At 41.5% G+C, this 27,762-nt stretch overlaps 1 protein-coding gene across 1 annotated transcript; it reads left to right on the top strand.

Annotated features, from left to right (window-relative positions):
• Positions 1-187: 187 nt before the first annotated feature.
• LOC6588257 (protein kibra) lies at positions 188-27,720 on the top strand. The gene is made up of 9 exons (XM_002012872.2): positions 188-971; positions 23,317-23,618; positions 23,696-25,361; positions 25,420-25,600; positions 25,674-26,088; positions 26,162-26,473; positions 26,538-26,658; positions 26,728-26,937; positions 27,003-27,720. The coding sequence occupies exons 1-9, from the start codon at positions 736-738 to the stop codon at positions 27,400-27,402; spliced, it is 3,843 nt and encodes a 1,280-aa protein (XP_002012908.2). The 5' UTR covers positions 188-735; the 3' UTR covers positions 27,403-27,720.
• Positions 27,721-27,762: the final 42 nt, after the last annotated feature.

The raw sequence follows: 27,762 nt of genomic DNA, 5'->3' as shown, positions 1-27,762 counted from the left end.
ATATTTTTAAGATGTGACGGTATATTTTGGTATATTTCTGAGGGTCACTCGGCACATTTTTGTTAACATCAACCCACGGTCTCACATATTTTTCGGCCGCGCGCAATCAAACAACAACGAGAGAGTGTCGAATTTTTTCTGAATTCAGAAAATTGCGTTGAATAATCCGTAATCATTGATAAAACATCACCTAGAAATTACAGATATTATCAAAGAAATATTTATCGATAATATCCACTTTTGAACTGCGCGGCTGCGTCGTCGCGGACAAATGAATGGTGTTTAGTGCGGCGGAGCAGAGGAAAAGCAACAGGCCAACGGCGCTAAGTTATTGGCTAATTAGTTTCAATTAGGCGAAAAGGAGCAACAGCTGCCAGATCGCGCCAAACAACAGTAGTTTTTGTGCGAGTGCGAACGAAATGAAAAGTAACAGCAGCGATCGTTGGTAGTGTGCGTATCGCGTGTGCCAGTGTGCCCCCTGTGGCAGTGTGCGTGTGCGTGTGTTTTGGGCTGGAATGGAATGCACAAAACCCATCCCCCCGCATCGCCCTTTGTGTGCGCTCTATTATCGCTGAAAAAATGTACAAGGCAAAGTCAACGTAAAAGAGAAACCGAAAAGAGCAAAAAAAAAAAGGTGAAGAAAACGAGAAAAGCGCGCGCCAAGTGACAAGTTTTTTTGTGTGGGACTGACCGCCTCTACCCCCCCTTGAACCGGACAGACTCCCCCGCTGCACGATGCCAAATCTGCAGCAATCGGCGCCGCAGCACCACCTGCAACCCCATCCGCACCATCTGCGGCCACAGCACCAGCAACACCACCATCACCATCAACACCAACAGCACCACCAGCACGGGCCCCACAGCGACTTCCCCCTGCCGGACGGCTGGGACATTGCCAAGGATTTCGATGGCAAGACCTACTACATAGATCACATCAACAAAAAGACCACATGGCTGGATCCCAGAGATTGGTAAGTCTCTACAAATGTACATATATGTACTACATATAAGAGAAACAGAGAGAGAGAGAGAGCGGATCAGGAAGCTTATAAAAAAAAAAAAAAAAAACCCATATAAATTCCGATTCCAATTCCAAAGCGCTCGAACCGGAAAGATAAAGGTGCGTGATGCACATGTATGTGTTCCTCTGTGTTTGTGTATGTAAAGGAATGCGAGAGGTGAATGGAGAAGAAGAAGAATCTGAAGCACCACAAAAACAAAGCAAAATAAATTACATATTTTAAACAACAACAAAAAAGCCTTAAGTAAACATTCCAAGGCGATGATTAAGACTCCAAATATAACTGAAAACTGAAGCGAGAGAGAGTGAGAACCAGAGGGAGAGAGACAGAGAGAGACAACGGCAACAAACAAAAAATGAAATGTAAAAGGTAGAAAGAGAGTGGTGAAAAGAGGAATGCGGCAGCTGGAGAGGGGGGGAAAAATGTGCGCCTGATGGAGAGAGCAATGAAACGTACGACAGAAAGAGAGGGAAAATAAATGTACAGCAAGACGAACGGAGCAATGGCTGGTGGGATAAAGGGGCAAATGGGAGAGCAAAAGTTAAATAAAGCTCAGCGAATGATCTGCAAAAAAAAAAAACAAAAACTAACAATCTCATACGTAATGAGTACAAGAGAGCAAACGAAGCAGAGCCCGAGAGACCGAGAGAGAGAGAGATCCAGAGTGGCATGATCTGAAGATGTGTGGTTGGAAGGGGGTACCGCACTACATCGGGCCATAGATACATTTTAGTTTGCCGTTCGCTCAGCATTTTGATACTCTTGCCGAAAGGAGAGTAGTATGATTTTCGAAAGATCTTTGTAACTCAGAGAAAGGCAATTGGAATTACGGTATTTCTACGAGGGCACATAAAACGTCGGAGGCAAAAACTAGACTTTTTGTCTTGCCTCTCGCTCGGATATATCTCCTCTCTGCCTACCATATTGTCTCTCTCTTTTTTTGCGGAAAATATGGCGTGTGTGTGTGTGTGTATCTCTCACTCATAAACAATTGCAAAATGTACATTGGAATTTTTGCAGTTTCGAAATAATTGATTTCTGACATTCTTCGCCCGTTTCTCTCGTTTCTCTAGCCCCATCTCTGTCGCACTCATTGCGCACTAACTGTGTCTCGCTCTTCACGCTTTCAATTAACACAAACATTCCCTTTGTTTGTTTCAAATTGCATGGACATTGTTAAAAATGTTTCACTGAATTAAACGCCCAAGCGTTGAGAGTCGAGCGTTGAGGAATTTCTCTGCTTTTCTCTCTCTCTTTCTTTCTTGCTTGCTCGGGTTTTTTCTTTTGATTTTTTTTTTCTTTTACTTTTAAATGAAATGAAACATCTGCGCATTTGTTAGGGTTATGCATCAAGTAGATTATACATTCACACACATACACTCTCATGGATTGTATGAATGTTTCGATGTATCTAAAGCAAATGGATCTTCAAATGTACATACAAATGTATCTAGATGTACACATTGATCCTAACTTGAGACATAAAGCGCATCCTCTCTTAAATATTGTTCCTTAAATAATTTAAATATTATTGTTTTTATGTTTATTATTTTTTATAAATTTATTTTTTTATATAAATTTTGATTTTTCTTTTTATAAAAATAGTTTAATTGAATTTTGATAAAAAACTTGTCATGCTAAAAATACAATATTTTCACTTATCGCTTAAAAAAAAGGATTTCAAAGGCATTTAATTTAAAATTAATGAATTGTTTATGCAAATAGTTGAATTGAATTTTGATAAAGAACTTGAAATGCTAAAAATATAATATTTTCTCGTATCGCTTAAAAAACAAATGGAATTCCAAAGGAATTTTATTTTTAATTTCAAAAATTCCTCTGCAAAAACAGTTAAGTAAATACAAATTTTCCTTTACTTTCTTTAACATATTTCCGATCTACTGAAATATTTCTTACAATTTTATTTTTGTCAATTTCATTGACTTTACGAATTTTACGAAATTGATTTCTTTGAAACCTGCATTTTTGGCCTCCATTATTGGCTTTATGGGCATTTTGCACGTCTCTGCATATTTTTCATCCAAAAATTATTCACGCTTTTCGCCATTTATATCGCTCTCTCTTTCGTTGGATCCCCCCGACCCCCACACGCGCTGTTATTGAATTTTAAAAATTGCTGCCGGTAGCGCGCAAAAATTCCAATAAACCATAAATAAATTTCTACAATAAACCGAAGCGAGCCAGGCCTCGGGTGGCCTTTAAAGGCCTCCCGCCACTCGCCACGTTTCGAGCACAGAAATCACAGAAAACACACACAAAAAAAAAAAAAACAAAAAAAATATCTATTCCAATGCTCATCTGCAAGGTCGAATGGGGGATACCCTTGAAATGCCATCGACTGCGGTCTACATTTGCGTGATATTTTCTAATGTTTGTGCAACGTTTACCGGAAATTAATTAATTAATTTAGGTATTGTAACTGCACTTAAAAAATACCAGAGATACCATATGTATCTGTGATTTTTGTTTGCTTTTAAATTGAATGATTTTCAGTTGATTTTTGTAATGTACAAAAAAAGGCTGTTTTATCGGGATCCATTAGAAAAGGATAGGAAAGATCGATCTGTAATGATATTCTGGATTCCAAAGGAACAAGGGTATTCCTCAAGGGTGGACCCTTTCCCTTTTGCTATTTCCTGGAAGACTCCTCCTAATAGATTACCAAATTCAAAAATTCCCAAATATTTTTGCTTAATAAATGTTTTACTTGTTTGTACAGTATTTTAGCGGGGGATGTTTTTTTTTTTTTTAATATTTTTTTGGTCGTCGTCTTCTTTATTTTCTTATGAATGTGTATTGTTTTTTTTTTTGGCAGTTTTTTGGCCAATTGTTTAGCCCATAACAAGGCGGCAACACAGTGGAATATTTTTGTTTGTGGCGGGGCTCAGACAGAAACGTGTTTGGTGACAGTTTCTCGATCTATTCATAAGTCATACGACAAAAAAAATAGATGGAAAAAAAGAAACAAAATCTGTCGGCGGCTACCAGTTGGGATAGTGGCTCGAACTCGAATTCGAACTCGAATTCGAACTCGTTTGTTTTACATAAACACAAATCGCCGCCAAAAAGGCCTAGGCGAAAGCGGCCACAAGTCGGGACAGAGTGGCGCCACCGGCGGGGGGCTGTATCTGAAAATACCCGCTTTAAAGATATGATTTATGATCGGAATTATCTTCGGCATAACTTCTACAAAGATCGCAAAAACAGAAGAAGAAGAAACCACATGGCATGATCCGCCGCACTCTCAAACAGATTGAAGCATTCGAAAATAATTTTGTGGCTTTCAGAGCGAACGATCGATAAATTGCATAAAGAATGCAAAATCATCCAAAGAGGCATGCGTGTGCGTGTGCGTGTGCGTGTGCGTGTGCCAGCCATTATGCATTAGATGTGGCGATTTCTATCGCGACTAAAAACGAGCAACAAATTTGCATAAAATTCAATTTGGCTCAGCCACAGCCACAGCCACTGCCACAGAGAGCACATGTGCACATACGAATAGTATCTGGATATAGTATGCTATGCATATATATCCACGGTCTCCTCGTACAGGGGCCTGCTGCCGCTATGTATCTGTGTACATCTGTATGTGTCTGTATGTTGTATCGCAACTTGGAAAGCTGCAAAACGGCATTTTTCATTTAATAAATTGCACAAGGCAATGCAGCAGCAGCAGCAACAGCAACAACTGCAAAAGCAACAACAACAACAACAACAACAGCAACAACTGCAACTACAGCAAGAAAAGTGGAAAGAATGCAGATGCAATTGCCGTTTGCTGTGGCACTTACAGTGATAATTGGCAAAGGAGAGACACACACACGGTTCACAGTCTGGCAATGAAATTTAGTTGGATTTTTATTCATTTAAACAGAAATTATAGATTGAAAATGTAAACCAATTAAAACAGCTCTTAGAATATTTATTTTTTTATTTTTTTTAGTTTTTAATTTAAGCTGAAAATTAACTAAATATTTTATAGCCATTTGGGTTCTCTCTAAGTCATTAAATCTATACATTTATTAGTGGATATTTTCAAATCTATTTCTCGGGATAATATGCCACAGATAAAAATCACTCAAAATATTTTCATTCAGTTTTTTTTAATAACTAACTTAAGCAGAAAATTATCCAAACATTTCATAGCCATTTTGGGTTCTCCTCAATTAATTAATTCTAAACAACAATTTGTGGATATTATAAATTTTGAAACTCGAAAATTCAGATCTAATTCTCTGGAAAATATCCCACAGATAAGATCAATTTAATTTTAAAAACTGAAAAAATTTTAAAAATTAAAAAAATAAAGTTTTAAAAATTATTAAATTAAATTTTAAAAAACTTTAAAAATATTAATTGTTAAAATAAAATAAAAAAATTTTAAAGTTAACCAAAATTAAATTTTAAAATTAAAAAAATTAAATTTTTTAAATAAAAAAAAATGTATTCCAGTCTAAAAAAAGAAACCCCGATATCTGACTGGAATACCCGATAATAAATCAAAGCTTATATCCAAACTTCATTGAAAACTTTTATGAATTATTGCTTCTATAGTATCTTTGAGATTGTCACTGAGGCAAAATTTATGGGCTTTATCATTAAAGTTTCCCCAAGAAGAATTATCGTCGAAGTCTTGCCGTACAACAACTCCATTCAATATGCAACTTGATAAAATACAATCTCCTGCCAAAAGATCTCGAAAGCACAGATCGGATGCTCTTAGGCAATATCCACTGTACGCGAGCAACAGATGCAGCTACACAGCAGCAGCCGGGCAGGCAGGCAGGAAAGCAGGCAGATACAGGCAACAACAGCATGCATTGCATTTGTGCAACAAGTATTTCCACTTAACAACAACAGCAGCAGCGGTGCAGGAGAAGGAGGGTAAAAATTGTTGCTGCTGCTCCCTGCCACATGCAGCAGCAGCAGCAGCCGCAGCAGCAGCCGCAGCAGCAGCCGCAGCAACAGCTAGTCGCAGTCGAAGCCGTGATTACAATTTGATTACGCGCATGAATGCAACGCGCGGACTGGCCACCAGTGGATGTGGCAGCAACATTTTCTAGTTTGTTGTGCGCGCGGCACCGGCCCAAAGCGTTAAAAAATATTTTCTTTTGCACTTGCAGGCTGCAGACTGCAACAGCGACAGCGACAGCGACACTCTATGGCCAAAGATAGGCACATGGGGATACATAATGTATCTGACAGATACATACATAGGCAAACTTTAGACGGCTCCTCGGACACCGCATGTTTTGCCCATTTTAGCGACCCGCTGCTGGTTGCAGCAACTTCCAGCGACTTTTCCTGTGCCTCGCACTTGTTGCATGTCGCTGCTGTCGTCGAAGGTTCTTCAGCAATCAACACTTGTGATTTTTATCAAGCATAATGATTTCCTTTTCAACATGTGCTAATTAAGAGGGAGAAACAGAGGCAGAGGCAGAGAAGGATGGACTTCCCCTTTGAAGAGTGACAGATTCGATCGATTTCAGGTGTGTTTCTCCTGTCCTAGGACATAGGTTGGACCTGTAGTAGCTAGAAAAAACTCTTTGCTTGAAGGAAACCCAGAAATTTCTGAGATAAAGCTTTATTTTTTGGATCTAGATACAAAGATGCAACGTTGTAGCTAGCAAAAACTCTTTGCTTGAAGGAAACCCAGAAATTTCTGAGATAGAGATATATTTTTTGTATATAGATACAAAGATTCATCGTTGTAGCTAGCAAAAACTCTTTGCTTTAAGGAAACCCAGAAATTTCTGAGATAGAGATATATTTTTTGTATATAGATACAAAGATGCATCGTTGTATCCCCCACCACAAAGTGTAGGTTTTTTTCAGTGTCCCCCATAATTTTCGTACATCGTCCAGCATATCGATTTATAATAATTCAGCTGTCATTCGCGCAGCTAAACAATTTTTCACTTACAGAAAACTGCAAACGTGAGTAGAAAATTAAGTTACTCTACGCCCTGCCCGCGAGACGCGACTCTGGAGACGGAGACGAGTCGTCGTCCGTTGATGGGGCTCTTGGTGGGCGGGGGGGAGTGGGGGGAGGGGGGGGAATGGGTTTTTGGATTTGGATTTCAAGCTGCCTGGACGCTGGCCTGGCCGTGTCGCCGTCTGGCTGGCGCGGATCGTGATGTGTCGAACGAAAAACGAAAAATCTCTGCGAAGGTAGCAATTTTCCATGCATGCGGCTGCAAAACGAAACGAAATCAAAATACAAGCCCTGGAATGTGCACACTCAAGATAAATGGAGGATACAGATATTTTGTGCAGAGAAGAAGGCTATTCCTCTGATGCATATCCTTTAGGCCACTAATCTGTATGGGTATCTTGCAAGTCCTCTAGTTTTCATATTTCATTGCTTCGGGGCCTCTGAGTATTTCCTCTCTGCATTCTCTCATGTTGAACCTCTTGAGTTTATGTCTGGAATTTGTGCAGCAGCAGCGGCACACATGTTGCTCAGGGCGGTGGCAGGGGCAGGGGCAGGGGCAGAAAAGATTCCTCATCTGTGTGTGGAACGGGGTCCAAGGGCAGGCCATGCCTTGAGCATGTGTTTCCTCCGAGACGCGGGGGTACAGTAGATACAAAAGAATGTAGGGCCAGCTCTCCGCTTAATCGACGGCAATTAATTGCCCTAATCGGGCGGGTGGAGGGGGGGTTGGCACTGTGGACACAATGGCTTTGAGTATTCGCTGCAATCAGCTGTTCCAAGCGACTAAATATTTTATGGGCTAAGCCAGAGAACCAGACAAAGGCATTCCACAGCTACAGATCTCCTACTCTGTGTCGCCATCTCTCTCTCTGTCCTTCTTTAGTGCCGCTGTCTCCCTCTGCCCCTCTTCAGTGCCTCAGTCTATCTCTTTCTCTCTGCAGTGTCTCTGTCCCTTTTGTTGGCCGCACGAAACTTTTGTATTATTTTTTCAGTAGCACTTTCCGAATGCCATTTGAGTGCGCATAACATATTCTTAAGGTCTGGCCCCAGAGGCCACAGCTAGGGGGGGGGGGGGGATGCGGCATGTGGCAGGGGAATTGGGGACGGGTTGCTGCTGCGCAGGCGCACGCGCATTTTGTATCTTTCGGATGGGCAGATGCAGCAGCATAATTAACATGGTCGCGGGGTGGGGTGAGGCCCGGAATGTATCTGAATCTGTAACTGTGTATCTTGTAGGTGTTCAAGTTGTTTGCTGCTGCTGCCGTTCGTTCGTTCAACTGTGGAATTTCGTTTTGTTGTCGAATTTATGGCCTAATGAAGTGATAAGGCAAACAGAATGAGAGCGTAACAGACAGAGAGAGAGAGAGAGAGAGAGAGACAGAGAGAGGGAGGGAAAAAGATCGAAGAGGGACACGCCATATGTGGATTGTTTGTAGCTGTATCTCGGCATTCCTCAAATGCCACTTAAATTGTATCTGTGCCAGTGTGTGCAAAGTATCTTCTGTGGCTGTGTGTCTGTGTGTGTTTGCGTGCCGCTGTCAAAATGTTTACCACAGCGCATAATTCATTTGCTCGTTGATTCTACCTCCTCTGCGCCTCTCTTTTTTCGATTGGCCTGCTGGCTGTGGCTGTGGCTGCATTCTTGAGATATTTAAGCCGGAATTTATTGGTTTGTGGGTCAGGGCAAGAACCTAACTCTTGCGGCGGCACCACCAGCACCAGCAGCAGCTCCCTTTCGGTGCGGTGCGTTGCGTTGCGTTGCAATAACATTCTGACGCTGCCCCAATGGAATTTCTTATTGCCACAGAGCGAAAGATCTTTTGCAGATCGTGCTTAGAATTTGATTGAACGACAGAATGGAGTTGTCTTCTCTGGCGGCAGCAAACTTCCTCATGCGTATATCTGAATCTGTATCTTTTTGTGAAAAGTATCTTTTGTCACACGCCCATCTCTAGCTGGGAAAACTGATGCAAGCCCGGGCATACATACAAACAAACATATGGAACGTATATAGGATGCACATTGCCTGGGCCTGGCTAACAAAAACCGGCTCTTAGGCCAAGAAGTAGTTGCCCAAAGGCGAGAGCGAGAGAGAGAGAGAGAGAGAGAAAGAAAAAAGACAAGAAGAAGAAAAAAAAAATGTTGATTAAACTGCTTAAATGCGCAAAGCTGACATTCATGTCAAAGCAACTGCCTTTGCAGCACTTGCCTGCCCCTCCTACTCCTCGAGGAAAAATATGTACATAAATAAGAACATTTTTATGGGCTGCAACGGCAGCAGAGGCCAGCATCAGGCAAGAGCCAAGAGCCGCTTGGAATGTTTGCCAAATACAAAAAGCAGGGCGTAGCGTACATAGTAGTTGATCCATACATACATATGTATGTACATATGTAATGCATAGATCTGTACATACACACGTAGCAGCTTTGGCATTTAAGGCAATGCGCGCATTGCTTTAATAAATGCATACACAAACACTCAAACACACACACACACACAAACAAATTGCATTCAATTGGTGCCGCTGCTGCTGTGGCTGCGAGTTCACAGCAACTTTGAAATATTTTTCAACAACAGCAACAACTATGGCTGCTGCTGCTGCTGCTGAGCGTCGTTCGTCGTCGTCGTCGTTCGGCGTCGTTCGTCGCTGCCATCGTCGTCGTCAGCCTATTTCCAAACACAAAATGCATTTACTTTACCTCGTTCGGCATGCCTAACGCCCCCTCGGCCGCAGTGTCTTGGCGTTCGTTCAACTAGCCCCACGATGGCGACGACATTGCTGCATAGTTTGCTTTGCTGCTGCCGCTCTCTCACTCACTGTTGCTCTCTCTCGTGCCAAAGATGGGCAAACCAAGAGCGCAAACAAAACTATCGAATAACAAAAAAGAGTATTATTTTTAAAGAATGATTATGATTTTTATATGAATTTATTTCCTATAAATATATTGTACCTTTATTTATTTCGTGCCTTCGTGTCTAAAAAAGCCCGTGGCCCGTTGCCCGTGCTCCTCTCTAATCGTCCAACCATCTTGTGCGCTGCTATTGCTGTTGTTGGTATTTTTTCTTTTTTTCATGTTCTGCTTTCCGTGCTCCTTCGCACACATTCGCCTGCTGCTCTCGTCGCGCTGCCGCTGCCGATGCCGCCTGCTCGGTTGTTGTCGTTGTTTCATAGCGTAAATAGCAAAAGTTGCCGTACAATTTTAGAAGAACTTGTCAAAACCGCATTCCAGAGTCGCTGCCAGCTGCGCAGTCGCTGCTCACCCTCTCTCTCTCTCTCTCTCTATCGGTTGTCTGCCCTCTCTATGTGTGTGTGCGTGTGTGAGTTGCTTTGCTGGAGGCAGTTGTTGCTTTTGTTGCAACTGCAACGAGTTATTTATGCATGTTTGTTTATTTGTTTGCTTCAGAGTAAATGATCACATACACGCATTCCTTCTGTATGTATATGTATCTGCTGCTGGTAATAAATATTCTATCTGTTCAAGAACCACAAGAATATCTAAATAAGCTTACATAATGCCACCGATTGCTCAGACATAGCCTTTGTTTTTCCATATTGGACATCAAACACGCGCCACCAGCAGATATAATAATTTTTCTATAATTTTATTCAAGCCAAAACTTGTTTAAACCCAGTCTTCTTTGAGGTTTTTAGAAGAAGATACAATTGAGCATCTGCCTTTAATGCTCCTTTTGCCAGGCAACGCGTTTACGCGTGACTGGCAATTTGACAATCACAACAGCTGTTTTTCAGTCCAGAATGCCGTTGAGGCATCAGGGATTACCCTCATCCCTCCAGATCCCTCAAATTAATCAATTAAATGTTAATAATATCTACAGTTTGGTACATTCTATAGACACACACAAATCTGTTGATTATATTCATGAATATTTCCCACTTTGGTGTAGGAATCATCATCATCAATTTTTCTGTTCTTTTCACTTATCTTTATGAGAACCCCCCCTCGACCCTGACCGGCATACAACATTAGAACGAAAAACCACAAAAAACACAGCACAAAAAACATTCTTTAATCAATAAAAGCCAATCGGTTATGGCCAACAGCAACAACCGCCCAAAATTCCATGGTATGCCACGAGCGCTTACCATTAAATTCGAAATCTTTCAAGTTCTTACCATCGATGTGTGCGTGAGGGCAAAAGATAAACAAACAGACCAAAAGATACAAGAAATATCTTGGAATTTCGATTTATATAGAAATTATTGTTATGACGGAGGGAGGTAGGGAAAGAGACAAGAGTGTAGCATACATAATTTATTGAATGCCATCAAAAATAGCTGCTATGGTATTTTTATTATTATTTTTTTTTTTTTGCATACAAAACAAAAGCCTATTTATTTATAAAACAAAAGGCGAAACAAACACCGCATTGAAGAAAAGCCACACGAAAATAAATACAGCGTATAACAGAAATGTTAATTGGCCCATTTGACATGCGGCATTTCAACCCCCTCCCCCTACCCCCTACCTGTCTCTATTTCTTAGCAGCTTTCATTCTTTTTTTTTGCTTATTATTATTATGAATAAAGCGCTGTAAAGCACCCAAATATTTGAAATAATTTTTGTTTTGGCCCTGAGGTGAATTCCCAAACTGTCTGCAGAATCAAAAAAAAAAAAAAGAAAGATATTTATAAAAATGTTACATATATGTTTTTGAACGCCAAAATGTCTGCAGCAAGCATTGGGAATTTTAAATAGACTAAAAAACCTTAAAAGTCGCAAAAAAAAAATGTATCTTTTAAGTGGGGCAATTTTCTTTGAATAATTTATGAAATATATACCTTATAAAATGATATATTTCCAGGGAAATTTCTGAATTTTTCGCCCCCATGAGCAGATGTCCCTGCCCCTGACGGCACTCTCCCGTGCATATACGCTTTCTGTGTTCCCAGTATTATGGCGGTGGCGGTGGCGGTGGCGGCGGCTGGCCCGAGTTCGATTCACACACGACCTTATGTGTGGAATGCGGCGGCGGCCCCAAGCCTCTCCTGCCCCCTCCACACACACACACACAATGGTGTGGAATGGAATGGAAGTTCCCTTGCTCTGGCTCTGTCTCTGTCTCTGTCTCTGGGTAATGTGCGCATTCTATCAGATACTCGTACCCTCGTACTCGTCGAGTCGATCGTAATTTTTGCAGGCGGAGACGTTCACGTCTCGTACGCGTTCGCATTCACGTTTTGCAGTCGGATTTTTCGCCTTATTATTTCAATATATTCAATGTATCTCTACATACACAACACACAGATATGTACATACATACATACATACATATGTGTATCTGCTTTGCTTGGGGGCTGCCTCTGATCGCCTCGACTCGCTTGCCGCACAGTCGCTTGGCTGCTCTGGTATGTGAAGGTCGCAACAGTTGTTTTGTTAATGACAGAGTACAACCACGATGTACGATGGGGAGGGGGTTGGGGGAGGGGCTTGGGGCATACACACCTTATACGTGTAGAGTATATGTTCTACGAGTTTTCTACATAGTGGAACACGAGATGGCTTACCCTGTTGCACTCTCTACCCAAAAAAAAAGCACCACAAACTTACAGATACAAAAGTATCTATCTCTCTTGAGAGCTCTTCCCGGAATCGACTAATGTCAGGCCAAGAAAAATGCACAGGTGGACACTTTTGAAGAGCGTCTTCAAAACAAAACTTTTGCCCGGCATTTGTATTTGTATTTGTTCTTGACGTGGCCAAGGTTTCTATATACACAAATACACAGACATACATACATACATACATATATTTAGTAGGAATTCGTGTGAAAATATATGTAGATACATTTTTTGGCATGTTCTCCATGTGCGGGAGGGGGGCGGGTGATGTGTGGGCGTCTGCCAGCAACACGAGAAATGTTTCCGAGTTGTCTTGTCGTTCATTTCAACCAATTTAAATCCTTTTATAATGCGCATACCAAGAATTTTTGTTGACGTATTGAATACCGTTTGTATATTTTTTAAAAACCAACAAAAATTTAACAAAATATTTAACAAAGAACTATTTGATAGAGGTATTTCTTTGGGTCGTCTCTTCGCTCACGAAAACACACAAATTTTACTTAAGTAATACTCATCCAGTGGGGGTCAAAACTATACCTTAAGAAATATAGAACTGATTCCATTTGGGCTTTTTGTTCATACCAAGCCCAAATTTCAGTTTTACAGCATGTATGTAGTTTTCATATAGATTGTATCTAAATAGAAGGATATCTTGTAGCGGCCTTTAGGTGAGCTTCCACTGATCCTTTTTGCACCCAATGCAATGGATTTTCTCTGAATTTGATGCTTCGATAGGCAGAACGCCGCACCAGCCAAAGAGGGCACAAGAGAATACTCAAGAATCAGCAAAAACAAAAAATATACATGTCGTGTGCATGACAAAAGCACATTGACGCTCTACACGAGTCTTGCTGATGAGGGGAGGTCTGTTTTTTGTGGTTGTTGATGGAATTCTAGAAAATTTGGAGGCCTTCCATAGGCTTAACCAATTTGGGGGCTTTCATTTCGCAAATCCAGAGAAGGGGTTCTGTTTCCTCCTCCCAAATGCAGAGGTTTCCTTCCATAGCATACATTCCATACTATCTATCGAATATTTCCTGCTTGAAAGAGTCCATCTCTAATAGTTTAAATTTCTTGAGGAGATGTTTCCCATCTTTTTTCAAATTGAAAAGCTTCTTTTAAGGAGTTCTCATTAAAATACCTAAAATCAGACAGGCTTCATTTTTCACTTACTTTTGCGGATTACGTTTTAAGGTGCTCCAGTTTTCACATATTTTTGCTAACGATATGTTTCATTTTTCATCGTTTCTGGCAAACAATTGTATAGATGGTACTCTTTAGAGCTCCACTTCCTGCCCCTTGACAGCATTCCTTAGCCTCAGTTTTGGATACACCCGAAAAGGTCGCCGTGCCGCCATTCGCATACATTTTGCGGGGGGAATTCTTTTTGGTTTTGGTTTTGGTTTTTCGTTGGTGCCGCCTCGGAACGGCTTTCGAATTTGGCAATTACAGTGCCTGCAAATAGAATGCGCACACAGACAAACGAATGCGCCCGTCAACAGGTCATTAAAAATCATAAATTTCAATTTAAGTTTATTTTGCTTTTGGTTTTTTGGATTTTGCCATGGCGGGGTATCTGTGTGTGGGTGTGTGGTGCTGTGTGTGTGTGTGTGTATGTATAAATTCTATGAATTTTTTTTTTAATAGTTCATTTCGTATGCAGTCGGCATGCTCATGGCGCAAAAATTTATTTCAATTGTTCACTTTGGAATTTATGGCCAGACATTTTGTGATTTCGAAATGTAGGAGAAAAACAACAGACACAAACATTTGAAACGAAGCGCCGATCCAGCTAGCTTTTTGTATCTTCTACTCTGCTGGCGTGACTAATGGAAACGGCCCACGACATTCTTCTTCGAATCGGTGGGGGGGCGGAGGGGACCCTGAGGACCCGTAATTGACACCCACTTGCGCGACCCCCGAAACGGGTTACATCCCTCCATCCATGGAGGGCCCAAAAAGATTGTTAGGGCCCTGTGTCTTATCTTTGAGCTGCAGTTCATTGACTCGAGAAATTGTATCTAAAATATTCATAGTTGGGATGGGATGGGATGCCCCCTCTCGACTGGTTTCCGCCTTTTATCATTTATCATTTTATGCAGCGGAAGGAAGTGGAAGTGTGAGATCCACAAGATGGCAACAGGAAGTGATTGCCATGTAATATGTTAGGTGGCAGCCCATGTCCAGGGGGAAATACTCGGGAACTCGGGAATCGTCTGTATGTGCTGTGGAATCTCTTGGCTGAAAAACTCGTCCAACGACAGCGACAACGACAACGAACGGGCGAACAGCCATGCGATAAGATAAAACGACGGACGACCTTTATAGCGTAATTTGATTAAGCTCGAAAATATTTGTGAACGCTTGCGGCCTGCGACTGGCAGATAATGGAAACCGACCAGCAGCAGAAGCATATACAATTTTACAACAAATACTTGCCAGTAATGTGGAATGAATGATTCTATAATTAAACATGCCATTCCATAAACATTCCATCGGCGGTAATGAACGCATATATGGATCATGATTACGGCTCTTCAGTTGTGGAATTTTTAATGGAATAAATGGAATTTTACTTCTAAAGTATGCTTAATTTTGAAAAAGATTTAATGTTTTATTTGTAAACAAATTCTATAATTTATTGAATTATATTTGGATTTTATTTCAATTATTTTTACTGATTTTTAAGCCACATAAAAAGTGATCAAGAGATCCGCATTCTATGTTTATATTCTACTTCTATTTTACTTCTAAAGTATGCTTTATTTGTAAATAAATTCTAGACATTTTTAGAATTATATTTGGATTTTATTTAAGGATTTAAGCCACATAAAAAGTGGCCGCCATTTGCCTCTCTTTCATGGATATATTTCTATGTTTCTATTCTACTTCTATTTTACATCTAAAGAATACTTAAGTTTGAAAAAGATTTGATGTTTTATTTGTAAATAAATTCTAGAAATTTATTGAATTATATTTGAATTTATTTCAATTATTTTTACTGATTTTTAAACCATTTGTTTCCCTTTCATAGATACATTTCTTTGTGTCTATGAAGATTCCGAATAACATATGATGCTGTATGATAATTTATTTTGTTTACTGACTAAAATCTTGCCCATTTTTAATGGATATCTTTAATACATGCCATTGGTAAGAGCCAATACTCCCAGTATATAAATTCCCGTACTTTGTCGACCTTTGGCTAGACGATAGCCAAGGAATCCCAAGCCAAACAAACATTCCAATGGTTCTGAAACCATAAAAATATTTCACAATCGTTCGTAACGCCTGGCTTGGTTCTGATAACAATTATAACCCATTAAAGAAAACCCCCCATTTCCTGAGATACATACATCCAAAGGTATGCCAAGGTGGAATAATGTTTCCAATCAAATTGGGTTATAATGTGAAGATGAGAATTGATTTCCCAAACCAAAACCAAAACCCCTTTGTGCTCAGTTCTCTGTGGAATACTCGTATAAACCGGAACTCTTTTGCGACCGACTCCAATGCGTGTTCGGCGTCTCAGTTCCGTCAAAGCCAAAACAATTGAAATACTAGAGTAAATCCGACGGTGCTACGGTGCTACGTGACTTGTTGAAGCCTATATTTTTTTTTGTATTTTTTTATATTTCTTAGTCTTTTTAATGGTTCGCGTGGTGTCTTTTTTTTGGACATTTATACAGCCCTCGCCTTGATTTGAATTGCTAAATATTGTAATATTAGGCTCAGGCACAGACACGGCTCAGGCAATGAATGGTACGCTAATTTGTGAGATATTCTCTACGTCTGAATTAATTAAAAAATGGATATTTTTAGACGAAAAAACCATTTGGTAAGGAATTCAATTTGAAGCGATAATAAAAAACCCTTTTATCGTTTGAATCAAGAATTTGGCATAGAAATGGTTTAAGGTTTCAGTTTTTGTTAGGCCTACACTCAGAGAAAAAGGCAAAATATATTAACAAAATTAAAAAGAATTCAGTTTATAAAAAGTCTTATAAATATGTCCCTAAATGGAAATATAAAACACTTCAAAATAAATATATGTATAATATTAAATTTGTAGGAAATATATTTTACTTAAATATAAAAAATAAATTTCATTTGAACATTTAAATTTATAAAATGAAATACATTTAATTTTTATTTTTAATTTTTTTTATTTGAACGATTACCTAGGAAGTAATTTATAATTGAATATAAAATATTATCACAGATAATTTAAATATAAAATATATATATTTTTCAAATATGAAATATATATATTTTTTAAATATGAAATATATATATTTTTCAAATATGAAATATGTATTTTTTTTTAAATATGAAATACATATTTTTGTATATCAAATAGGTTTAGTCGAAATATGAAATTTTATTTAATTTTAATGTGAAGTATATTTAAATGAAATATGAAATTAATTTAATTTAAAAATGTAATATATATAATTTAAATATGATATATATTTTAAACCAAATATTTCCATATTAATGTCAAAATGTAAGTGAAATACACACTCTTTGACCAATTTACACCATCATAGAAAATCTATTGGTTGACATTATTCAAAATTTCAGTGATTTCTTTTTCTCTATGTGTACTGACAAAAGTCTCTTAAGAAGGCTGTAATTTTATGGTTGTAAAAATGGCAAATGCTGGCTATATTCCCTGATTGGATACAGCGCTTAAATGTTGAATTATAAACGATATTTGCGTTAATAATTTATCGCGCTGTGATATGTTTAAGTGGCGAATTTTCATAGCGATTACAAAAAATTCTTCATATGCTGTTTATTGGTCATCAAACGGTCGACTCTATGGACCATTTCTCATATGTTATGGCCAGCGAAATTAGCATAAAACCCCGACGTGAACAGTTAAATAATATTGTTCACATACCATTGTCTCTCTCTCTGTCTCTCTGTCTCTCTCTGTTTTTAAGTGCTGGCTAATGAAAGCTTCTCTGTGGAGCTCCCCCCCTTCCACCATCTACCCCTGTTGTAGTTTTTATTCAACAACTCATATTGTGACAACGAAATTCATGCTGAAATATTTTTTGTGGTTCGGAAACGAGTTTTTCCGCCGCCCCACCTCTTGGTTTTTATTTCTTTTTTAAGCGCGAATTTATTACAGCGCTTGATCGGGCAGCGGCGACCAACGTCGTCGTCGTCGCCGTCGTCGTGCCATAAATATTTTGTTTACAATATAATTTAATTTATGCAGATTTCTTGTCCAACGCAAGCACACACACTGGAGTTTGAGTATACCCATGAATACACACGGGTGTACATTCATTCCCCACACACACACACACACACACACAGAAAACATAGCATTCGATGTGGGCCGCAGAGTCAGAGTCTGCTAAAAGGCCAACAAGTCGTTAGTTGCTCGTTAGCCAAAAGCCTGACTGACTGCCTGGCTGCCTTCCTCGATTTGGCCAGCATCAGCAAAAGTGCCAATGAGGAAGCCCTATTACTTATTACTTGGTAACGTCGTCGGCCACGCCCACACACATTTGCTCGCGCCCTTTGGCTTTGGCTTTTCATTGATTTTCGCTGCCGTCTGTTCGCTGTCGACGGGGCCTGCCGGGGTCAAGCGCTAATGGAAAACCCATCAAAATTTGCATACGATTTTCTTATTGAGTTAATTAAAGACCCATAAAACGGCAGGGCAGCCGTTTATTTACCGCATTTAATTGCCAGGGCATCAGTCAGGCAAGGCACACTTGACACCTGTCAAACGGCAAGGGCTTCCGATTGTCTATAGCAAAGAAAACCCCAGGCCAGGGGGGAGCATGGGGGCAGCAACGAATAAATTTTCGATGGGCAAGGAATAAAAGATTACAGAGAGATGCATCGAGAAAGTCTTCCATCGAGAAACAATATGTTCTGTGCTGTTCAAATTTTTCTAAGGTCGGTTTTCCATCCGTTTCGTGAGTTACGTTCCTGAAATGTATCTATGTATCTTTCGTATGTGGCAGCTGGGTTTTCCGTACATCTCTTTCTAGGGATCCAAAAAATGGAGTTTAATACATGAGTTGCAAAAAATCAAAGTCCAAAAAAGGGTTTTTTTTTTTGCATGGGCTATTCTTTAAATAAATAATAATAATATTTTTTTAAAATTAAATTTTCTTTTAAAAATATAAAACTTCTACTAATTTTGTATACCAAAAATTGTAATTAAATTTGTCGTATTTTTGTATTTTATATTTATAAAATAACTTGCATTATTAATTTTAAATATTAAAAAAACATTACATTAAACATTATTAATGCAATTTATTTTATACACCAAAAATAAAAAATTATTGTACAAAATTTAATTTAAATTTTTAGTACAACAAATTTTTATTTTTTGTTTTGAATTATATTGAAATTATTGAATTATATTTGAATATATATATATAAAAGAAATTGCGTTATTATTTTAAAAAACTAAGAACATAATTCATATAAAAACAAAAAATTTTATATACCTCAATTTGAAGTTAAAATTTTGTATAACATTTTTTAATAAATTCCAATTTAAATTTTACAAATAAAAAACAGTTTTTAGCAAAAATTTAAATTAAATTTTTGTATAATTTTGTTTATTTTGTATGTATAAAACAAATTCAAAAATCTCTGAATAGAGTGGTCTAAGCTTCAATAACTTTCGTTTGGTATACAATATAGTGCTGAAAGCATCCAATAATAAACAAAAATACATAATAATCACTTGATTTGTGACTGACTCTGCGATAGTCATGGAAAAGACCAATGAACTCGGATAACTAACAGAGCTCCTTTTCAGGATTCTCTATGGCATTGAGGATTAGGTTTCAAGATTAGCTGCGTGATTCATAAAGCATGAATCATAAGCCTTGTTTATTATCTTTTGCTAAACTTTTATGGAACTTCTGTGTGCCAGACTTGGAAAAAGTATTCAATGGGAAATACTAACAATAACAATAACAAATCGACTATTAAGTTTCTGGAACAACTGCAACGGAAGACGGATATTTACACCTTGGATAGAGGAGGGGGTACGGGTGGGGATACGGGCTCTCCGCTTTTATTTTTCCAACAAAGTTCAATCGAAATAAACAAAGACTGTGGGGCGACGATATGAAACTGTGTGCCATTTACTGCTCAACAGAACAACAAAATATCACTGACAAAATAAATACAACAAATTTGTTGATTCGAAATTATGAAACCGTTTTTGCTTGCCCCAAGCCCCAAGCCCCAAGCCCCATGCCCCATGCCCCTCCCCCCGTCACCATCTCTCATGTTTTGTCTCCGTCGATCGTGAGATCGGCTTTGTGGAGCTTGGGGCTGGAGCTGGTGCTGGTGCTGGGACGACACATGGCACATGTCTCCGACTGCATTTTGTATATCAGCTTGGCTCTATTTATTTATTTTATTATTTATTATTTTTCGTTGATGCAGTTTTGCCGCCTTTTCCTTTGTTTCTGTTTCTGTTTCTGTCTTTGTCTTTATTGATTGGCCTCTTTGTTGTTGTTCGATTTGCGATTGTATGAAATGAACCTTGTTCTGATCAATAAACGCGTGCTGTGCTCCTAGTCCAATCAATACACCATAAATACCCGTACCCACCCACACCCGAGGTAATCGGCCATCGCCCGTGACTCTTTAGGCCTCCCTGACCAAGTGCACGTTCCCTCGATAGCATTTCGAGGGAAATCCAGCCGATCTATGTGCTATATCGAAAGATGTAGGATTTGAGCAATTCTAGAAAATATAAAGCGTTTTACAATCTTCTACAACCAGGAAAGTTTTAATATTTAAAATTAAATTCAAAAAAAATAGACCCAAATTTAAAAAAAAAACTTTGTTCTCGTAATTTTGACATAAATATAAAAAAGTGGATTTAAATATATTTTATATTTAAATTAAATATATTTTATATTTAAATTAAATATATTTCCTACAAATTTCTATTTATATTCAAATGTAAATTGTAAATGTAATTAAAATAAAAAAAATTAATTAAAATAAAATACAAAAAAAAAATTTTGTATTCAAAATAAAATAAAATAAAAAAATATAATTAAAATAAAATAAAAAAATATAATTAAAATAAAATAAAAAAATATAATTAAAGTAAATTAAAATAAAAAAATTAAAATAAAATTACAGTTATAAAAATTAGACAATCTTATAGAAAAAACTATTTTTCTTTTGATAATTTGCGATGAAAAAGCTCGGCACTGCATATCATTACATTTATGTTTAAACCAAAAAGACCGAAATATTCGGCTCTTATTCTGACATATATCTTTGATTTCTGGTAGAAACATTTGCAATGACGCTCTCTTAGCCAAAGACGTCATCGTTCGTAATCGAAAGAAAATCAATTTACTATCGCGTGAATTATTGTATGTTTGCTCAACAAATCCCTCCAAATAACACAAAAGATTAGCGCGAATGAGAAGTTAAGGGGTTCTGATTAATGATTGAGAGCTTGCCAACACTTGAAAGCACCCTGATGATGAATCGGAGATCCCTGCCATTGGATGTTGTGTTAGATTGTTTGGCTAGATCATAAACAAATTCAATTGTTAAACGCAGCTGCGTACAATTTTATTTCCAATGAATGCGTCAACACTTGATTCCAGATAAAAATGAGCAAAGAATATACGAAAAAAGGTCCAAGAAACAGAGGGGACCATGTCCAGATATTATTCCAAGAATAATGGGAACTCTCGGGGCATCTGCCAAATTATTAACGAAAAGCGTTACACTTTTATTTGGGTACTAGATAATGGCTATTAATCACTAAATATAGCATTGAATAAACCGCATAGAGGAGTACATTATCTGTCTATAAATAAAGGCATTGCATATGTCACTTATATTATTCGACAACTGAATAAACCGATTCATTTTAATGGCCGATGATTGGCACAGTTTGATAACGGTTTCAGTTTCATTTATTCTCATAGATTAGAATATATATAGGTACTCATGTACGGTTCCATTCGAAGGAGATTCATTCTGTGATTCTATATATTCTATATATTAAAGGGATCCATTAAATTTCCTTCGTCATACGGCAGTGCCCCTCGGTTTGTGCCTGGGATCCAAAGCTGGGAACAATCTTCTTTGCCAAATATCTATTATTAATGGATTTTCTATATAACATATTAAAGTACAGTGCAGTGTCCTTTGAAGGAGAAAAGATGACCTTCTACCATTCTGTGTAATCAGGCTTAGGCGGATATCAACCTAAAACATGAGCCCACTGTGCCAGTTGCAGTGTTCCCAGTTCTTGATGCAATACTCACAGCTGCTTTCCCAGTTCCCAGTGTTCCAAAGTCTTCTAGATATCTTCCAGTTCCTAGTCACAATATTACAGTGTTCCCAGTTCTTGTTCCAATACTCACAGCTCTTTTCCAAGTGTTCCCATTTGGAGAAGCCACATATCTTCCATTTCTGACTAGTTCGAGTGCACCCATATCTTATTCCACACTTCCCAGTGTTCCATATTCTTTTAGATATCTTCCAGTTCGAAGTTTCAATATTTTAGTGTTCTCCGTGCTTCATACAATACGCACAGCTCTTGTCCCAGTTCCCAGTATTCCTAATGGGAGTATCTATCTTCCAGTTCCTAGTTCCAATATTACAGTGTTCTCTGTTCTTGTTCCAATACTCAAAGCTATTTTCCGTTTGGAGTAGCTGCTAGATATCTTCCAGTTCTTGCTAGTTCCAGTGCTCCCAGATCCCATTCCCAGTGTTCCAAATTCTTTTATAAATCTTCCAGTTCCTACTTTCAATATTTCACTGTTTTCCGTTCTGGTTCCATTACTCACAGCTCTTTTCCCACTTCCCAGTGTTCCTAATGGGAGGCTCTATCTGCGTGTTGCTAGTTCCAGTCTTCCCAGCTCTTGTTGCAGTATTATAGACCCTTGTTCAACTATTTCATTGTCCCCCGCTGTTAAAGTAGCGTCTTTTTTCTATAGCAGACCCATTGGCGATCGTTTAGTGAACTTTTGCATCAATCTTTCGCCTACAATCAGATATCGAACATTGACCTGCAGGCCACAAAAGGTTTTACAACGCAGAAACGCACTGTCTATCCTATATATGGCTTTTCTTTTGAATGTCAGACAGCATTCCAGGCCCATGAGCCCTCATCGAAAACCAAAAATAAATAAAATATATATTCAATTGAAATGGCAACCGCAAAATGTTGGTCTACCCGCAGATACAATACTTAAACTGTTTAAGCAATCAATACCCGAAGATTAGCAATTATCGTTGGAATGCGAAGGAGGAGAGGGAGAGGGAGAGGCGACGTCAAAGACATTGTCATCGTCATCAGTTTTTGCTTGGGTTTTCAGGCCAGGCCAGGCCAGGTTTTTTTTTTTTGTGTTGTTTTGCCGCACTTTGCGAATATGGCCTCGATAAGATTAGGCAGCAGACATTCCACCGCATGGCAGCGCGGTAGAGCCGCGGTCTTGGCCGAAAGGAAACGAAATGCCGGCAATCTTATCGCATAGAAATACCAAATACACCGAATACTTGGGACTAACTGGCGTGGGAATACACCAGAGACAGAGACACCGGAGACACTGCCCCTCCACCGGTTAAACAGGTTCTTCCTATCCGTTCCTATCCGCTCCTATCCGTTCCGTTCCGTTCGGAGATACATCTTAGATAGGGGCGGAAATTCATTAGCGATTTGTTGTCAATATGTAAACACAGACGTACTAACGGAGCGCTATCTCTTCTTTTACAGCTATACGAAACCGCAAACATTCGAGGACTGTGTGGGCGATGAGCTGCCCATGGGCTGGGAGGAGTCCTACGATCCGAATATCGGGCCCTACTACATCAATCATCTGGCGCAGAGCACACAGCTGGAGGATCCGCGTCAGGAGTGGAAGAGCGTGCAGGAGCAGATGCTGAGCGACTATCTGTCGGCGGCACAGGATCAGCTGGAGAACAAGCGCGAGATGTTGGATGTGAAACAGCAGCGCCTGCTCTGGGCCCAGGAGGAGTACAATCATCTCAACAAGCTGGCCGCCAGCCGCAGTAGCCGTGAGTATAGCACAAAAAAAAAGAACCAGAGAGCCAGGAAGATGCCCTAACCTTTCGTTTTCCTTTCCTTTTGCCAGTGTGCTCTTCCTCCAGTTCGATGAGCCGTCACGATCCGGAACTGTTGCGTGCCGACCTGATGCTGGCCCGCGAGAGAGTCCATCAGCTGAAGCAGGAGCTGAATCACATTACCAACGATATATCGTACACGGAGCGGGGCATGAACACCCTGTATTCGGTGGGCGAGAAGATCAATGCCCGGCAGAACGGCTGCTATGACATTGCCGAGGTGCAGGCCATACGGGAGGAGATGCTGAAGGTCCACAAATCGCTGGTGTCCGGCGAGAAGGTGCGCGAGGAGCTGATGCGCAGCCTGGTCCAGATCAAGAACGAGCTGAGTCGCCAGCAGATCAACGAGGAGAATGCGGAGCTGATGAACGCCGCCTCGCCCTTCGATCGGGTGTGCGTGGCCAGCCAGACGGATCTGTGCGGCGGCGCCGGGGAGCATCTGAACGGCGGCGCCCGATTTGCGGAAATGGCCAAGACCAAGCTGCAGTACGCCGAGTGGCGGAAGCACATCAAGAAGCTGCAGCAGCAGCTGGCCGATCACGTGGAGCGCATCGAGCCCGGCCAACTGGAGTCGGACAAGGATCGCATTCTGCTCATCCAGGAGAAGGAGAAGCTGCTGAACGACCTCAACAGCATCTCGCTGAAGTCGCGCAGCGAGGAGGAGAAGCAGGTGATCCAGCAGACGCGCAACAAGCTCGAGGACGACCTCCGGGAGGCGTACGAGGCGAACAACACGTGCGTGGCCAATCGTCTGCGCTTCCACGAGGAGAAACAGCTGCTGCTCGACAAGCTGCAGGAGGCCCTCAAGTCCACCAAGCTGCTGGAGGAGCGGCTCAAGTCGTTCTCCTCGGAGAGCACCTTCTCGATCAGCAGCGGCAGCAGCCTGGGCTCCCTGTCGACGGCCAGCAGCAAGAGCGCCCTCAGCTTCACGGACATCTACATCGATCCCTTTGCCGTCGACTCGCCCATCGATGTGGTGGATCTGCGCCGCCGCTCGCAGCGTCTCTTCCAGCAGCACCAGCAGCGCCTGCCCCCGATCCATGCCCATCCTGTGCTGCAGCAGCAGCAGTCCTCGGAGGTGTCCCTGTCGCCGCGCAGCAGCCTGTCGATGGAAACGCCGCCCGCATCGCCAATGAAATACAATGCGGTGGCCGATCAGCACCCGCCGCCGCCGCCGCTACCCCATACCCTCAAGGAGGAGCCCACCTATGCCAATGCTCTGCCCGCCCCGCCCGCCTACACAGCCCCTCCCCCAGTGCCCATCACGGCACCGGGGGTGCGCGCACGGCCCTACGACCTGGACTCCACCGTGCTCGACTGCATGATGCTGGAGGCGAAGCTGCAGAAGCTGAACCTTAACTCGCCGCACAATCTGGCCGCTGCCCCGCTCTCGCCCATCTCGGAGAAGCCCTCGCTGCTGGATCTGCCGCTGGAGATGCTCAGCCGCTCGTCGTCCACCTCGAACACGCGCTCCGTATCGGCGGCCGTCAGCAACGAGTCCGTTGCAGGAGATTCGGGCGTTTTTGAGGCATCGCGGGCCCATCTGCCGCGCAAGGAGCTGGCCCAGGTCCAGATCGGACTCAAGTATCTGAAGCAAAAGGGTGTCCTGGTGGTGTCCCTGGAGCGAGCCAACAACCTGCTGGCCCTGTGGACAGCCTCGACGGACAACTCTCAGGTGTAAGTGCCACAAAAATGATATAAAGTCCGCCATTAGCTGATTTTCCCCTTTTTGTAGTTATCTGCGTGCCGCCTTGCTGCCCAATTCGCTGACTTCCATACGGACCAAGGCGCTGGGGGACTTTCAGAAGCCCGTCTTTAACGATACATTTGCGGTGCCCATAACGCTGGACAAGCTGCTGACCAAGAGCCTGCAGGTGACTGTCGTCTCAATGACAGGCCAAAAGGAGGAGATCATTGTAAGGAATCCCGAAGAACCCCCAAACGAACGAGCACCATTCTCATTACTTTCCTTTTTCTGTTGTCTTTCAGGGCACTGTGCAGATCAGCATGGCCGAGTTCAATCCGGAGGACTCCACCTTGAAGTGGTACAATGTTCTCAGTTCGAAATTCATTCCCAGCTTCGAGTCGCTGGACATTCCCTCCACGAGTGCCGCCGCAGCAGCAGCCGCCGTTGCGGCCAGCAACTCTTCGACGAGCAGCAGCACCAACAACAACAGGGAGGAGTCTTCGGATGAGTCGACCATCACTTCGTCGCAGACCTCGACCCTGACACGCAATCAGGCGCCGCCCCTGGAGATGCAGGCGCAGATAGCCGAGGAGCTGCCGCAGAACGGACGCCTCAATGGCCAGGAATGCAGCGACGACGATGACGATGAGGATGATGATGAGGAGGAGGAGGAGGAGGACAGCAACCAGCTCGTCAGCGATGTGGGCCTAATGAACTGTAAGCAATGGCCTTCGATTCTGTAAACATTCCCAGAACTAACGTACGGATTCGGTTTTGTTTGAATCAATAGCTGGCTGCATGCTGGATGCCTATCTGCAGAACATGAAACAGGAGTACGCCGACAAGGAAACAAACACGGACAGCGCCTTCATGCCTGAGAAGCTGCGCTCGCACTCCCAGCTGATGGACGACAGGCCCGTGAAGCGTTCACAGACCTTTACCCCATCGGCGGCGGTCAGCAAGAATCGATACAATTGTCGCCTGAATCGTAGCGACTCGGACTCGGCCATGCACTGTGGCGTTGCACCGCACACGTTCCAGCGGGGAGCCGCTGAGCGACGTTCCCTGCGCTTCCACACCAAGGCGCCCAAGTCAGTCACAAGTAAGTGGAAACGAAAGCCAGCCCTTGGACTCTCGAGACTTACTAAGCATTGATTTCATTCCAGAACTGCATCATACTCACATACCGCGCACCAGTTTGGACCTGGAGCTGGATCTGCAGGCGCAGCACAGCAAGCTCTATTTCCTCAACGATCAAATTGCCAAGCTGCAGAACCTCAAGGAAGTGTAAGTGCAGATTGATCAGCCCAATGCAAAGAAATGGCCAACTAATTGTATTCCTTTATTGTTCAACAGTTTGCAAAAGGCCTGTGAGAACAAGGATCCCCTTATTGCCGCCTGGGCCATTGAAAATGAGGAATTCCAGCGTCTGGTGGCTCGCGCGGATCCCGCCAAATGTCCCGAGGAGCGTCAGCTCCAGAAGTTGCTAATGAAAACCGCCAAAGAAGTCCACAAGCTGCGGAAGACCAAGGTGCCCAAGGGCTGCCCAGATTTGGTGGCATTCAAGTGGGTTTTTAGCCACGAGGGTTTTTCTTCGATTATTTTGTATTTATTTGTATTTGTTTTTGCAGAGAGAAGATCACATTCTTCACACGCAAGGGCCTGTCCGTACCGGAGCTGCCCAGCGAGTTCACTTTGCCCGATGCCAATCCCATCGAGGAGGAGGAGGAGGAAGAGGACGATGATGAGGATGAGGACAATGCTGCTGAGACGGCAATTGCCATCAACACGGCGCTGGTGGCGAGCAACAATCGAAACAAGAATCTCAGTGAGCACCACCATCGAGCCGCAAGCGGAGCAGTCCCGAAACTGCCAGCCCCAGCAACCACTACTGGACCCGCACCAGCCACCCCTATAGATGCTGCTGCTGCTGTTCCTGCCGTAGCAATAGCTGCTGAAGACGGAGCAGCCAAGCCGGATCAGGCACGCTACGACTATGTCGTGGATCGCAACTATGGCGTGGAGGTGTAGCAACATCTGCCCTGTCCTACCTTCGCTGTACATTTTTGTAATTAATGTAGTATTTATTTTCATTAAGCAACAAGTATTTATGTGTATAAAACAACTGATGTAACAAATATCTGTGCCTTATCGAGAGCGTGTGTGTGCGCACCAGCAGCAAGAGAACCGAACCATGCTAGAAATGATATTTCTATTTCTATTGTAAGCCCTATTCGTATTTAGCATTAACATTTAGCCCTAACTAGACTCATAGTCAGTTGTACAAATTGACCCCACTGATGACCATTTAAGAGCAACTAAGAGATACACATACATGCCCTGACTCCCCCCCCCCCCCCCCCCCACATCAACACAACAACAACAAAAACA

This window comes from Drosophila persimilis, unplaced genomic scaffold (genome assembly GCF_003286085.1).
Source record: "Drosophila persimilis strain 14011-0111.01,24,50 unplaced genomic scaffold, DperRS2 tig00000000-arrow-pilon, whole genome shotgun sequence".
Classification (NCBI taxonomy): Eukaryota; Metazoa; Arthropoda; class Insecta; order Diptera; family Drosophilidae; genus Drosophila; species Drosophila persimilis.
The sequence above is the reverse complement of the archived record's forward strand: the minus strand, read 5'-3'. Positions and strand labels throughout refer to the sequence as shown.